This window comes from Anser cygnoides, chromosome 16, assembly GCF_040182565.1.
Source record: "Anser cygnoides isolate HZ-2024a breed goose chromosome 16, Taihu_goose_T2T_genome, whole genome shotgun sequence".
NCBI classification, from domain to species: Eukaryota; Metazoa; Chordata; class Aves; order Anseriformes; family Anatidae; genus Anser; species Anser cygnoides.
In genome coordinates, this window is record NC_089888.1 from 16,118,151 (window position 1) to 16,130,937 (window position 12,787).

General features: G+C 56.6%; 1 protein-coding gene across 18 annotated transcripts in view; it reads right to left on the reverse strand.

Annotated features, from left to right (window-relative positions):
* The window catches only part of EPB41L1 (erythrocyte membrane protein band 4.1 like 1), an 80,399-nt gene that overhangs the window by 20,935 nt on the left and 46,677 nt on the right, over positions 1-12,787 (reverse strand). For 11 of the 18 annotated variants that reach the window (XM_066978576.1, XM_066978578.1, XM_066978583.1 and 8 more), the window contains 10 exons: positions 11,935-12,010; positions 11,377-11,595; positions 11,183-11,270; positions 9,988-10,140; positions 9,117-9,214; positions 8,414-8,589; positions 7,788-7,936; positions 6,964-6,999; positions 4,694-4,885; positions 3,198-3,296 (listed from right to left, as the gene is read on the reverse strand). In XM_066978576.1, the coding sequence (XP_066834677.1) occupies positions 3,198-3,296; positions 4,694-4,885; positions 6,964-6,999; positions 7,788-7,936; positions 8,414-8,589; positions 9,117-9,214; positions 9,988-10,140; positions 11,183-11,270; positions 11,377-11,595; positions 11,935-12,010 (1,286 nt within the window). The remainder of the gene's footprint in view (positions 1-3,197; positions 3,297-4,693; positions 4,886-6,963; positions 7,000-7,787; positions 7,937-8,413; positions 8,590-9,116; positions 9,215-9,987; positions 10,141-11,182; positions 11,271-11,376; positions 11,596-11,934; positions 12,011-12,787) is intronic. The other 7 variants (XM_066978581.1, XM_066978585.1, XM_066978590.1 and 4 more) reach the window with 3 other exon arrangements.

Sequence of the window (12,787 nt, forward strand, 5' to 3'; positions counted from 1 at the left end):
AGGAGGCTATGGAGCAGGCCTGCACCATGACAACTGGCTGTGAGCACTGAGGAGCCTAGACCCTTCAGTAGAGCCATCCTCCACCAGCTTCCCACAGCACCCCTTGCACAAGCCTCCCTGGTATCAATTCTCAGTGTACCTGCGTTCCCAAAAACTGCCTGCTCTGCAGGCCACTTTCTCCACATCTGCCTCCCCCAGTGGTCTCCTCACATGGTTTTGTTTCTTGTTGGTCCACAGAAGCCACAGCAGAGGTACTCAGTGACTCCCAGGCACATCTGTGTCTTTCATGGGTAAGTTTGACCCAGGAAGCACCACTACCATGAGCTAAATGGGTACCTTGGGCCTACCAGGATGCCCAGATCAGTTTCCAGCCTTTTCTGAACACTAGGAATGCTCATGGTTGATTCAGCCAGAGGACGGCTTACTTCCCTGAGGGTACAGCTCTTCTGGTCCTGCAACGCAGCCTCACCGATCGACCCTTTCTGCAGCCAATGCACTGATAGACAGGGCTTGAGCACAGGTACAGATCTCTTCAGCTTTTTCTTCCCTTTTCTCTGGCTGTAAGACAGAGTCCTTTTGGGGGAGACCTTCCCCAGACAAAGATGATGAGCCTGGTCAGGATCCTGCTCTGAGGTAAGGCTCTAGACAAATGTTGTTGTACATTAAAGAGCGTTAGGTTAAGTCTTCTGAAGCCTGGAACAATATGTTGATCCACAGCAGTACCTCATAACCAGTAAGGAAAAAACGAAATCTCCGGATTTATCTCTAAACCAGCTTCTCCTCAAACTTTCTTGGGATGAGCATAGCCCGTGCCAGGGAAACAGCCAACTGCCCTGTAGTATGTTCTGAACTCTCTGCTGCAGGTGGCTCAAGGCCAGCCCTGGCCACAGCTCTGGTTCCACAGCTCTTGGCAGCCCCCCAGAGCCTGAGGACTCCTGGGTACGTTCAGTGCAAACAGCTGGATACCTCCAGGAAAGCAGAGAACTTCTGGAGCTTTGGAGTTTTTTTTTTTTCCCCCCTAACACACCTTCTCCAGAGAACAGGAGCAGCTGGGAAGGACATTCTCACCACGGCCTTCATGTCACAAGAAAGGACAAACACGGAGACGGGAAAGAAATGCAACGACAATGTGGAACAGAGACAGCCTTCTGCACCTGATGGCTGCAGGCAAAGCTCACAACCTCAGAGGAGCCCAGAGCAGTCAGGAGGTTTTCTCTTTGGCACTGTTCCTGTTGTACCTGCCATTTTTCTTTGCTCCTCTGCAAAGAAAAGACCCAGCTCACCTGAAAGGAATGCACAAGCCTCACAATAAGGAGGGAAGAATTAATGAATCCAAGATCATGATGACACTGTTGTCACCAGAAGCTGAGGAGACTCCATCCAACTCCCAGTCCGGCACTCTTCCTCCAGCAAGAGTGAGAACCAAGGAGGGGAAGGTGGAGAAGTGACCACACGTAGGCAGGGGTGGCAGATAACCCAACCTCAGCAACCCCATGGGCACCAAGGGACTTTCCACTTGAGCACGATGCAAGCTCTGCAGATGTGCCGGTCTTCGTGCAATCATCCTCATGGGATCCTGACTTCCTCATGGAGAGCGCCAGCCACATGTGGGCAAGGCTGCATGCATCAGATGCTGAATGTCAGCTGCCAATGTGTGGAGAGAAACCTCAGGTGAGACCAGCTGGCTGTCAGCACCTCAGCACAGCCCTGGCACCCCAAGGGCCTCTGGAGGGCAGAAGAGAGGAACGCGTGCATTTAGTGCAGCGTGCACACCTCGTTGCTGCTGTTTCTGTGCACAGGCTGCAGCATTCTGCTCCGGCAGAGATTGCATCTCCCTTCTGTAGACAAGTGCAGTACTGGCACCTAGAAGTTCACAGCAACCCCCAAGTACTGGCACATAGAGGGGCCCAGAACAAAACAGGAGATGCTGCCACAGAGCCCAAGCCTCACCGAAGGTGCATTTATCCTTGCTGAAGCCCGAGGCTGTGCTCAAACCCTCACTCATATCCATCCCACCTCTCGGGGACACGTGCTTCAGCCCAGGTTCACACTCCAGCTGTCCTGGTGGAGCAGAACCTGCCCCTGCCAGCGCTGGGATCTCTAGCACCGAGCCAAGGGCTGCTCTGAGCTGCAGATGGGGCAGATGCTGCCTGTGTGGGCCGGGCAGCACAGGCAGTGGCCTGGGCCTAAGTTCAGTTTCCCCAAGCACAGTGGGACTGGACCCCAGTGGGGCCAACAAGCCAGGCCTGCCCATCCTGCCTTGGCTCATCTCCACAGCACAGTCCCTGTGCACAGGGAGGACTCCCGGTCACCCCGCTCGCAGCAGCATCACAGCCGGGGACATCAGGGAGCATCAGGGTGCAACCAGCCTCGCCCTTGCCCCCTCCACCCCTCCCCTGTCCACCTGCCCCAGCCTGCTGCTGCTCCCCTGATGCCTTTTCTGGGGGCACTCAGGGAGGACACGCACCCCAGCACTGCTGTGCACTACATTTCAGTGCGGTTGGATCCAACCACATCAGAACCAAGTCTCGAAGACCACTTTTCTTCTTCTCAGTGCTATCTTTTTTCAGCTGTCCCAGGAAACAATCGCTATCACACGACAACGAACCCTGAACGCAAGGAGTGCTGTGCCCACGTCCCTCACAGGCAGGAAGCACACAAGGACTTGGAAGGCAGGGTGATCCTGCTGTGTACAGGTGCCAATCCAACATTTTTGATGCATCCAGAGGTGCCCTACTTCCGGGTGCCAGGGCCTCAGCAACTGTAACTGCAGCTGAAGGGAGGGGAAAGCACAAGGGATTGCTGAAGACAGCCTGTAGCTGGGTGCCTGTCTGCACCTGGAGGAGACACCTGCAGAGAACCTGTGCCGTGGTGCTCAGCACTTGCCTCCTGGGACCCCTGGCACCAGCTCCAGCATGGACCCTCACCCAGAGCACAGCCAACCCTGGGGGATGCCCTGCCACCACTCAAGGCAGGTGGGGCTTCACTGGAAGGTCTCCCAGGACCCTGTCTCACAGATTCAAAGCAATAGGAACAGGAGCAGATTCCACCAACAGCCCTGCCCCAGAGACCCATCCAGGGGTGCCAGCAAACAGCTTGAGCTCTGCTTAGAGGGCAGGAACGCCTCACACTGCCTGAGGGGCACCATGAGAGGGCAAACTGTGAAGCCAAGGGAAGAGAAAGGGGATGATGATAACCTCAGGAGAGGAGACAAGGCTTTTCTGCGTGAAAGACTCCATGCATAGGGAAGCTCCGTGCTCAGATGCAAAATCGTCTAAGGTGTCCTCTTCCATCCTCTGTGTCAGCACGGAAACCCCAGCACCCATGGGGAAAGAGAAAGAGAGAGAAAGAGAGAGGGAGGGAGGGAGAGAGACAGACAGACAGACACAGAAAGAGAGAGAGCACATGAGAAGGAATGAAGGAACAAATGGGTGGATGATGGATGGATGGATGAACAGAGATCACCAGCTATGCCAGGTCTAGATGTTACGTTTAGGTCTTTCTTTGCACACTATACATATGCTTCTAAAACAGATGTGAGGTTAAAAACCCTCCTCCTCTTTCTGGCTTGGCGCTTTGTTGAGGGGTTGTTACCTCCTGCAACTCTCCTCTGCCTGGGTTGCTCTGTAGCCCCAGCTGAGCCAGCCCCGTATCTCCAGGGGACCAGCAGGCACATGTGCACACCACAAATTCCCCATGGAGAGGCCCCAGACGAGCCTCCCCCAGAGCCCCTCCTCATATCGCAGTGCCATGACCTCACTTGCTCAGTGAAACAGTTCCAGGACAGAGCTGGGGCAGGGAGTGCCCCACACGCAGAGTGTATGAGGCCTGAAGCTCACGGCTGCTGGCTCCACAGCTCTTGCAGGGGAGAGGACGCTGAGGTGGGGAGAGCAAGCATGGAGGGTCCGGTGCTCTCAGCCCACATGGGAGGGAGGGAGAGGGTGTCCGAGCTGTGGAATACCCTCACCATTGAGGCCTGGGCCACTGCCTGGGCTGAGCCAAGCACGAGCCCAACCCTGTGCAGCACCCAGCTGCACTGAGGGGGGGGGGGGGGGGGGGGGGACGGACGGACGGACTCTGCACAGCCCAGATGTCCTGCTCCAGCACCCCAGGCATCTTCCTTTCTCTCCTAGGGCAGATGTCCCACTGCAAAGCCAGCAGATAAAATGCCAGGAGGAGAGGACACAAATGCAGAATCCCAGCACAGCACCACTCAACCCAGCACCCCTCCTCCGGCTCCCACCAACCAGGTCGTGGCAGGTCAGTGTGCCACAGAGCACCTCTGTGCAGGAGCCCAGCCCCGCACTCCTGGGGACACCCATCAGACAAGACTTGCACAGGGTGCTGACAAGCAGGAGCCCTGATAGGATAAAGGGTGAAGAAGGCCCCATCTCACAGCCCAACCCACAGGTAACAAACACATCCCCCTGAAAAGGACCAGTTTGACCCCATGCAGTGCCTGGGCATAAAGGGAGATCACTACCAGCAGAGAGGAAACAGTTAGCTCATTACAAAACTTGGAGACAACAGCCTGGCCAGAGGCTCCCTTGCTTTACCCGCTGTGCCCAACACACAGCTCCCACTCTGCTCTCCCCAGGGCTGTGCTAGAGGCAGAGACCAGGAGCCCAGCAACTGATGAAGACTTCCCCATGAACAGCTTGATCCCATCCATAAGACAAGCAGCAGAACAAACCTCGCTGGCCTTTTCTGGGGTTCCCTTCGGTGTTTCATCCTCATGTTTGGGCGAGGAAGAGGCTGGTGAGGAAGGCAGCCTCCTGTCCCGGTCCCTGTGAACCAGCTTGCTGTTGGGCTCCTTCAGGGTCCGTTTCAGCTCATTGATGCTGGCCTGATGCTTTAGCAAAACATCTTCTGGCTTGTCTAAAAACTTGGGGAAGGAGAGAGGAAGGTAATCATGGTTAAAGCACTAGCCAAGGCAAAAGAGACAATCAGGGACGCTGGGGAGAGGTTGCTTTACACTGGGCTTGAATTTAGGGTCTCAAGAGCCAAATGTAGAGCGTATAAGAGCACCCTGGGCTGCAGTTCTCACTTAAGACCATTGCAGGGAACTGCAAGTGGTGGAACACCCACAGTGGTCTTCCTTCTGTGCAGGGCACAATATGTCCCTTTGGCATCTCCAGCATGGCCTGCTGAGGATGAGCTGAACCATCTACAGAAGAGAGAGGGCTCTCCTTAGGGATCAGGCAAGGGATAGGGGCCCACTGGAAATATCAGCAACCTCATCTGTGCTGCTCTCACATGCAAGGCACAAAAGGACCAAGAGCCTCTGTCCCAGCAGGGCAGGAAACTGGCCAGTCCTCTGAGCAAGAGCTTCAGGGAGTCGCCCATCGGCATTTCTGAAGGAGTGCCTTCAAAGGGGGGTTTCTGCTGAAGGGCAAGAGGTCAAGGGCTGGTCAAAGATGACCAACACGGATCCAAACCTGCATCAACATGGACCAGCTTGGGCCCAACAGCAGTCTGGGGTGGGGTTGGGTCTTGCCTGCTGTAGAAAGAGGACAGCTCAGAGAGCTCAAGCGCAAGGTTACATTTAGGTGTTAAAGAATCCTTTGGTGATGTTACAGGCACTAGGGTGGCTCCCCTTGTTCTGCCGCAGAGGTGGGCAAACTAGCTCCGAACAAGAACCCAGCTTCTGCTTCAAACTCAAACCTGGTTTGAGGTTCGAAAGGAGTCAGCTGAAGCATCTCCCCTCCCCCATATCTCTGCTCAGTGAAATCCCAGAGATCCAAAGGAGTCCCATGAAAAGCTCAGACAAATTATACAGATCGTGAAGGTTCAGCAGAATTCATGGACAAACTCCCCTGTCCACTTGCATGTGCTTCACGGTTTGCCCACCTCTAGGCTCAGGGTAGTGCCAGGGGGCACAGGGCTGCGGGAGCAGCACATGCACATGCAGCAGGGGTAAGCAATGAAGCAGACAGTGGAGGGACCGTGACCAGTGTTGGGCTGGGGGGTGAGACGCCAGCCTGCAGGAGCCGTGGTGCCCACCGCACCAGCAGGGTTTGCCCTGCTGTGCTGAGCAGGATGCCAAGGGCTGCATAGAGGAAGTGCAGCAAGCCCCATCTCATGGCCACTTGGCTAGCACTGCTAGGGCTGCACTGGCCTCTGTTGACTGGTCCAGCGATGATCCAAACCCCACTCTGAGTAGAAGAGAAACCTGGAGAGCAACTGTGAATTTTAGGCTGGGATGAATCGGCAGACCCAGGCCGGGGGTATCTCTGCTGCCCATTTCTGTTGGAGGTAGCACCGCAGGCACAGGTAATTTGTGTGACGGGAGAACACAGCCTCCCTCCTGCCTGCAATAGCTCACCCTGGCCAGGCCAGCCACAGTTGGTCGGGAAGCCCCTCCGCTGCATGGGGGTGGCTGTCAGTGTCTGCCTCTGACAGGTCAGCACCAAAGGATGCTCAGGGACTCGTTTGCTCCCGGCAGGGCAGAAAGGCAGCAAGGGGCTTCGTGAAAAGCGAGCCTCTGTGCAGGGCACGTGACGCACAGCCCAAGTCAGGAAAGCCAAAAGCAAAGCATAGGCCAGGAGGTGGGAACGATGGGGCCAGCCTGTGCCGGGGCTGTCTCTTCAGTGGGAGAGATAGGGCCACAGGGCTGGACAGAGAGGAGACATGAGGAGAGGACATGGAGGAGTCAGTAACATGAGCAGAAGCCAAGTCTTCCCAATGGGCCAAGGACTCGGCATGGTGGCCTGGCCGTTGTGCCTTGGGAGGGCTCTTGCTCACACATACAGTTAGGACTACCTTACTTAGTGGGATAGAAGATGCTGTGTGTGCTCTGGGGCAGATCCCCAGCTGTCTGCTCATCGGGTGTCTCTAGCAGGCCAACCCCCCGCCTCGGTGCATCTTGTATTCCAGTAAATAGGGTGACACACAGTGGTGCTTTGAAAAGGATGGACAATATGATGCACCGATGAGAACTAAGATACTCCAGAGAGAGAATACCTCCTGCTTGTGCCTGGGGGTTGTTTCGTGCTCCGGCTGGCAGCAAAGAGAGGGTTAAAAGTAACCAGCAGGGTCAGTTGAGGAAACTTCTCAAGAGCATCACAGTTAAGTTGAATTCAGGTGCCTGCACAGGGCCTGGCTGTGCCCCCCTGCCCCCAGTCAGAACTGGTTATCAGCACAGGAGGACTGAACCCCGGCTCAGTACAGGGCTGAGACGGGCTGGGCTGTTCCCTGAGCCAACCCAGGGCCAGGGCAGAGAGCAGAGGGCCATAGCTGCACAACAATGGGGCTGTGGGCACGGCCACGGGATGCCCAAGCAGGGCCGTGTAGAGCTACAGGGTGCCAAGGGAGCAGGGGCCCAGCATGCTTCCCATGGCTAGGGAACTCCTTGCTTGCATAGTGGTGACCACTGGCACGCCTGGCCCTTCCCCATCCTGCACACCAGCATGGGACCGCCCCGTGATCAGCACTGCTTGGGGACCAGTCCTGCCTAGGGACTGGGCTCTGCTGGGGGCCAGCCCTGAGGAAAGCTGGAGGGTGCTGGGGAAATCGGAGCTGCTGGTAGGGTGTGACAGCTCTGTGTCCAGCGGTGAGGCCAAGAGCCATGCCCCCAAGCAGGACGGGTCACACCAAGCACTGGGCTTGCCTGGTGGAGAAAGGGCTCCAGATGACTCTGTCCTGATGTGACCCTTCCCACCTGCAGCATGGCCCTGAGACAGGGAGATGGAGCCCTGATGCCCGTGTCCCAGCCTGCTGCATGTCTGCTGTGGGCGTGGGCCAGCCCACCCACCTAACTCACGGTCCTCTGCCCACGAGGTCTGTACCTTCAGCTCCTTGATCTTTGTTGGGGTAGTCACCTCCTCGTCCTCCGTCTCGGACCGTCTCCCACTGCCAAACTCACCATCCTCATCCTGCTTCTCACCCTCTGCTCCAGCATCGTGGTTCTCGCTGACGGAGGCTGGGCGTGAGAACTCTGGGTGTGCAGGGAGAGCCCAGGTCACAGGCAGCAAGCATTTTTTCCCAGCCCTACCTGCCCCAGCCCTCCACCCCAGCCTGGCTAGGAGATGGTGGCTGTGGAGCCCCAAGAGCATCTGTAGCAGGAAAGACGTGTCCTAGGGCTTCCTGATGGTGCTGATGACCCAAAGTTCAGCCCACTTCTCCCTCCCTGCACCAGCCTGGCTTCCACACCTGCTTTGTGCACAAGGAGCTGGGGACAGCCCCATCCCCAGGCTGCCCAGACCCCAGCCCTGGCTCAGCGGAGCCAGCTGTGCCTGCGGCCCTGCTGCTCACATGGTTTGAGCCACCACTTGGTGTGGGGACAGGCCATGGGCACCTAGTCAGGGACAGCCTCCAGAAGTGACCCTGGCTGCACCCCTCTGAACCTTCCTCCTTGCCTCCTTGCTCCCGCCAGCGGACCAATCTCCCTCCCCCTCCCCAATTTGGGGCATACCTCCATCAAGGCTGCGAGACATGGTGTACCGTTTGCTGGAGGAGCGCTCGAAGAAGGGGGCTGGGCGGTCAATGAGGGCGCTGGCCTGCCGTGTCTGTGCCTGCGTCCGCCCGCTGTAGCGAAACTTGGAGCCCATCACCAGGAAGCCCTTCGGGGGTGGCTCTGGGGACACCAGCCTGGGGATGGGAGAGGTGGGGTCGCATCGGCGAGTCCCAGCCATGCCCCCCAGCACTGCCCCCCAGCACCGGTGTGCAAAGCAGAGCTGAGACCACGGTGAAGGAGAGGGGCCAGCCACAGCGCAGGGCTAAAGGAGTGATGGGGGGAATTCAGGGCCGTAAGACGAGGACTGAACCAGCAAGTGGTCCTGGGCAGCAGTGGCACAGGGCAGCCAACAGAGCAGAGACAGCTCCCCACATGAGGAGGACAAACGAGAGCCTCCACACCTGGAGCACAGCAGGTCTGTGGCTGACAGAGGGGCAGAGCTGTTCCCTCCCTGCACACGAAAGGTAGAGTGGCCAGACCCAGGGGGCTGAAAGGCAGGGGACAGCCCACCCGCAAAGAGTGGGAGGATGGCCAGCTCCTGCCTGGGAAGGGCACAGGCAGCTGGGACACTGCAGGAGCTCCCCTTCCCCACACGAATATGCTGGAATGGGCCAGAGGCAGGAGCATGCCTGCCTCTGAGGCCTGGAAAAGGGCTCCTCACCTGAAGAAGGTGTGATGCTCTATGCAGACCTTCCAGAGACGCTTGGCAGAGCGGTGGTTGGGCAGCTTGAAGCCAATGGTGCTCTCAAACTGCTCGTACTTGGGGGAGATAGAGACATGCTGTTACAGGCAGATCCTGCCCTAGAGGATACGGTGGGATGGGATCTGCCTTGCCAAGGCCCTCAGGTTGCCTTGGCAGGAGCCATGACACACAAAACATCTTCAAAACAATGCTGGAAAGTTCCATGCCCAGTCCCACTGGGTGGTAGGATCATACCGCCTAAATTTTTGGCCTAAGCACTTTCCTCAACTGTAAATGGATTTTCAGTGAGAGAGAAACTCCCTCAAGAAACATAAAACTTTTACGGCTTGTTTTGGCTAGAGAGAGTCTCTCTCTCCATCTCAGATGTACTGTCCACTGGGAAATGTGTGGGTGGAAATGCATTTTCCCATCAGTGCAAGTAAAAGTAAAGAGAGTGAAAGTAAAGTCAGAAAACAATGATAGAAAACGAACGAAAAGCCTCTTTTTTTTTTTTTTTTGAAGTATGGAAGACAAATATCAAAAACGGTCCTGAAATTCCCTTCCTGGGACACCTTCTTTTACCAGCAGGGTCACAGTGTCTGGCTTACGGGGAAAGGAGTGTGGGGTGTCCTGAGCCTGCTGAACTGCTGTGGCCAAAGACATCATGTCAGTGAGAAAATGAGAGTGCAAACAAGAAAGCACTTGCTGAAAACCTCCATTCACCACAGGAGCTATCCTCTCTCGGCCAGCTGAGGCCATTAGCTTGGGACTCCTGGGGCAGAAGATGAGGCTAGGAAAGGATCTCCCCACACAGCTCCACTTCAGGCTGCGCTGGGCCCATTGCACTCACCTCACCAGGGCGGATTTTGATGTAGAAGTTGCTCCTCTTATAGGAAATTTTAAGGATCTTGGGCCAGGCAAAACGGTTGATCCTCAGCCGGTCCCTGTAGATGAGCAGGCCGTTGGCACAGACGCCCAACATGATGTCAATGCCCTCTGAGTCCTGGAAGAGGCGAGAGGGACAGGAGGAGATGGTTCAGCAGCCCAGTAAGGACCAGTCCATTCTGGAGTGCCATGCTCCCTCCTGCCTAGCACTCTAAGTGGGACAAGTTGGCAGAGGTCACAGAATCACAGGATGGTTGAGGTTGGAAGGGACCATGTGTTTCAATCTCACTGCTCAGGGAAGGCCACCCAGAGCTGGTTGTACAGGACCATGTCCAGACGGATTTTAAATACCTCCAAGGAGGGAGATTCCACAGCCTCTCTGGGCAACCTGTGACAGTGCTGTGACAGTCGCCCATATAGTAAAGAAGTGTTTCCTGATGTTCAGAAGTAACCTCCTGTGTTTTAGTTTGTGCCTATTGCCTCTGGTCCTGTCCCTGGGCACCACTGAAAAGAGCCTGGCTCTGTCCTGTCTGCACCCTCCCTTCAGGTATTTATAAACATTGATGACCCTCTTCCAAGCCTTCTCTCCTTCAGGCTGAACTGTCCCAACTCCCTCAGCCTTGCCTCATATGGGAGGTGCGACAGTCTCTTCAGCATCTTGGGGATCCCAGAACTGGACATAGGGCTCCAGGTGTGACCTCACCACTGCTGAGCAGAGGGGAAGAACCACCTCCCTTGACCTGCTGGTAATGCTCTGCCTAATGCAGCCCAGAATACTATTGGCATACTCTGCTGCAAGAGCACAATGTTGATCGACATTCAACTTCCTGTCCCCCCCAGGACCCTCAGGGTCTTCCCTGACCAGCTGCTTTCCCGCCAGGTGCCCCCAGCATGTCTTGGAGCCTGGGCTTGTTCCTCCCCAGGGGCATGACTTGGCACTTCCCCTTGCTAAAACAACAGTTCCAGCCCTGTTCAGCTCTTGCACTTAACGGGCACCCAAAGCAGCTTGCACATTTAAACTCTCTCTCTCGTCACTGCACCAACTGTAGGAAACAGGAGCTGGAGCTACTGTAAACCCTGATGTGCCAGGGGTGTGCTGGCACCAGGGCAGAACAGGGCTTGGCGTTGGCCATCGCTCCCACAGCTCCACAGCCCAGTACCTTGGCATGGTGCAGGTCCACCCCGTACATGGAAAGCTTCTTTGCGTTCTCCAGGAAATGGATTTCTGCTTCCCCAGGAGTCATGCCCCTGCAGAGAGACAGAGACAGGGACACATGGCCAGACGCCCCACGGGGCACAGGCCAGTTCCCCAGTGCCTTCCCTCACCAATAGCCTGTCCCCTCCCGCAGCTCACCGGTAGGTCTTGTGCAGTTCCATGATGCGCTCTTCCAGCTCCCGTGTCTGGTTGGGGGCGAAGCGAAGCTCGCTGACATAGTTGCCCACGTGCTCCTCGGCATCGTAATCGCCCAGTTCAGCCTGCACGGCATATGAGCCCAGCAGGGCGTGCGTGACGAAGGAGCAGGGGAGGCGCCCTGTGATGATGTCCGCACGCAGCTGCAGGCACAGGTAGTATCTGCAGAAGGGGACAGAGGGTAAGAGCAGGGCAGAGGCGCATGCCCTGGAAGCAGGCTGGGGCTCCCTGTGGAGGCTCTGCATGTAAAGAACACCCACTCTGCACCACTCTCCGTGGGACTGCCACCTCCAATAGATGCCTTCCCAGCCCCATTCTGTGTGATTTAGAGATGCCATGCACAGAAGAAAGACAGCGAGCCTCTGACAACTCCCCTGGCTACCCCTGCTGCTGTCCTGAGTGCTGCCCCTCCTCACGCTTCCCGCCTGGCCCTCTGGAAGCTGTTCCAGCAGCTGTGCCCAAGGGCACACCACGTTGTAGGCTCCTAAGGGCAGTCCTCACCTTGTGATGTCCTCCGTGAGCTGGGCAGGGTCAGGAGGGTAAAACTTCACAGTGAAGGCGAAGTTCCAGAGTCCACCTAGCAAAAGTAGGGAGCAGTAAGGGCAGGGGCTACACTGGCTGCCTGCAGGAATCTCCCTCACTCCCGCACACGGAGTGCACACAGCATCCAGGCATTTATTAAAGGGTCCCAAGACTCCACCCAAGCCTGGCACAGGGTCAGGAAGCTCCAAAGGCTGCCATGAGGCAGATGAACCCCTGAGAGGTTGTGCAGCTCCCAGCTGCTCTAGCCACTCAACTGTCAGGACAACAGTGCAATTTGGGTAAACGTCCCCAAACAGCTGGGGATAGAAAAGCATCACATCTTGGGACCCATCAGCTCAGCTCACTCCATGCAGAGACTAACACTGTCACAGCAAAAGCCTCACATGTCCTAGTGAGGTGACATCATAGGCAACAGCCCTTCTGCCACTCCAGTGCATGGTGCAGCAAGGCAACACCTTGGACAAAGGCACCCCTGCATCCCAGCACCCATCCCAGTAAGCTCACCCTGCCTCCACCCATCCCCATCCTCCCTGCTCTGGGCAAGAGGAGATGGCACCCAGGGCGGGGACCAAGTCTCGGATGCTCTCCAGAGGCACAAACTGGGTCTGTGATGCCCACACCTGTCACGAACAGGAGGGGAGGTGGGCAGGGCTAACAGGCACCTGAATAAGCTGGGCCGTTCCTGGCCTTGACCATGCCTCAGTGCTTGAGTTTGTTGGAGTGCCCCGTCAGTTGATTTAACTTACTAACCTGACAGAAAAGGACGATCATTTTCTGCCACACTACTAAAATGAGCTGATGGAGGGCACAG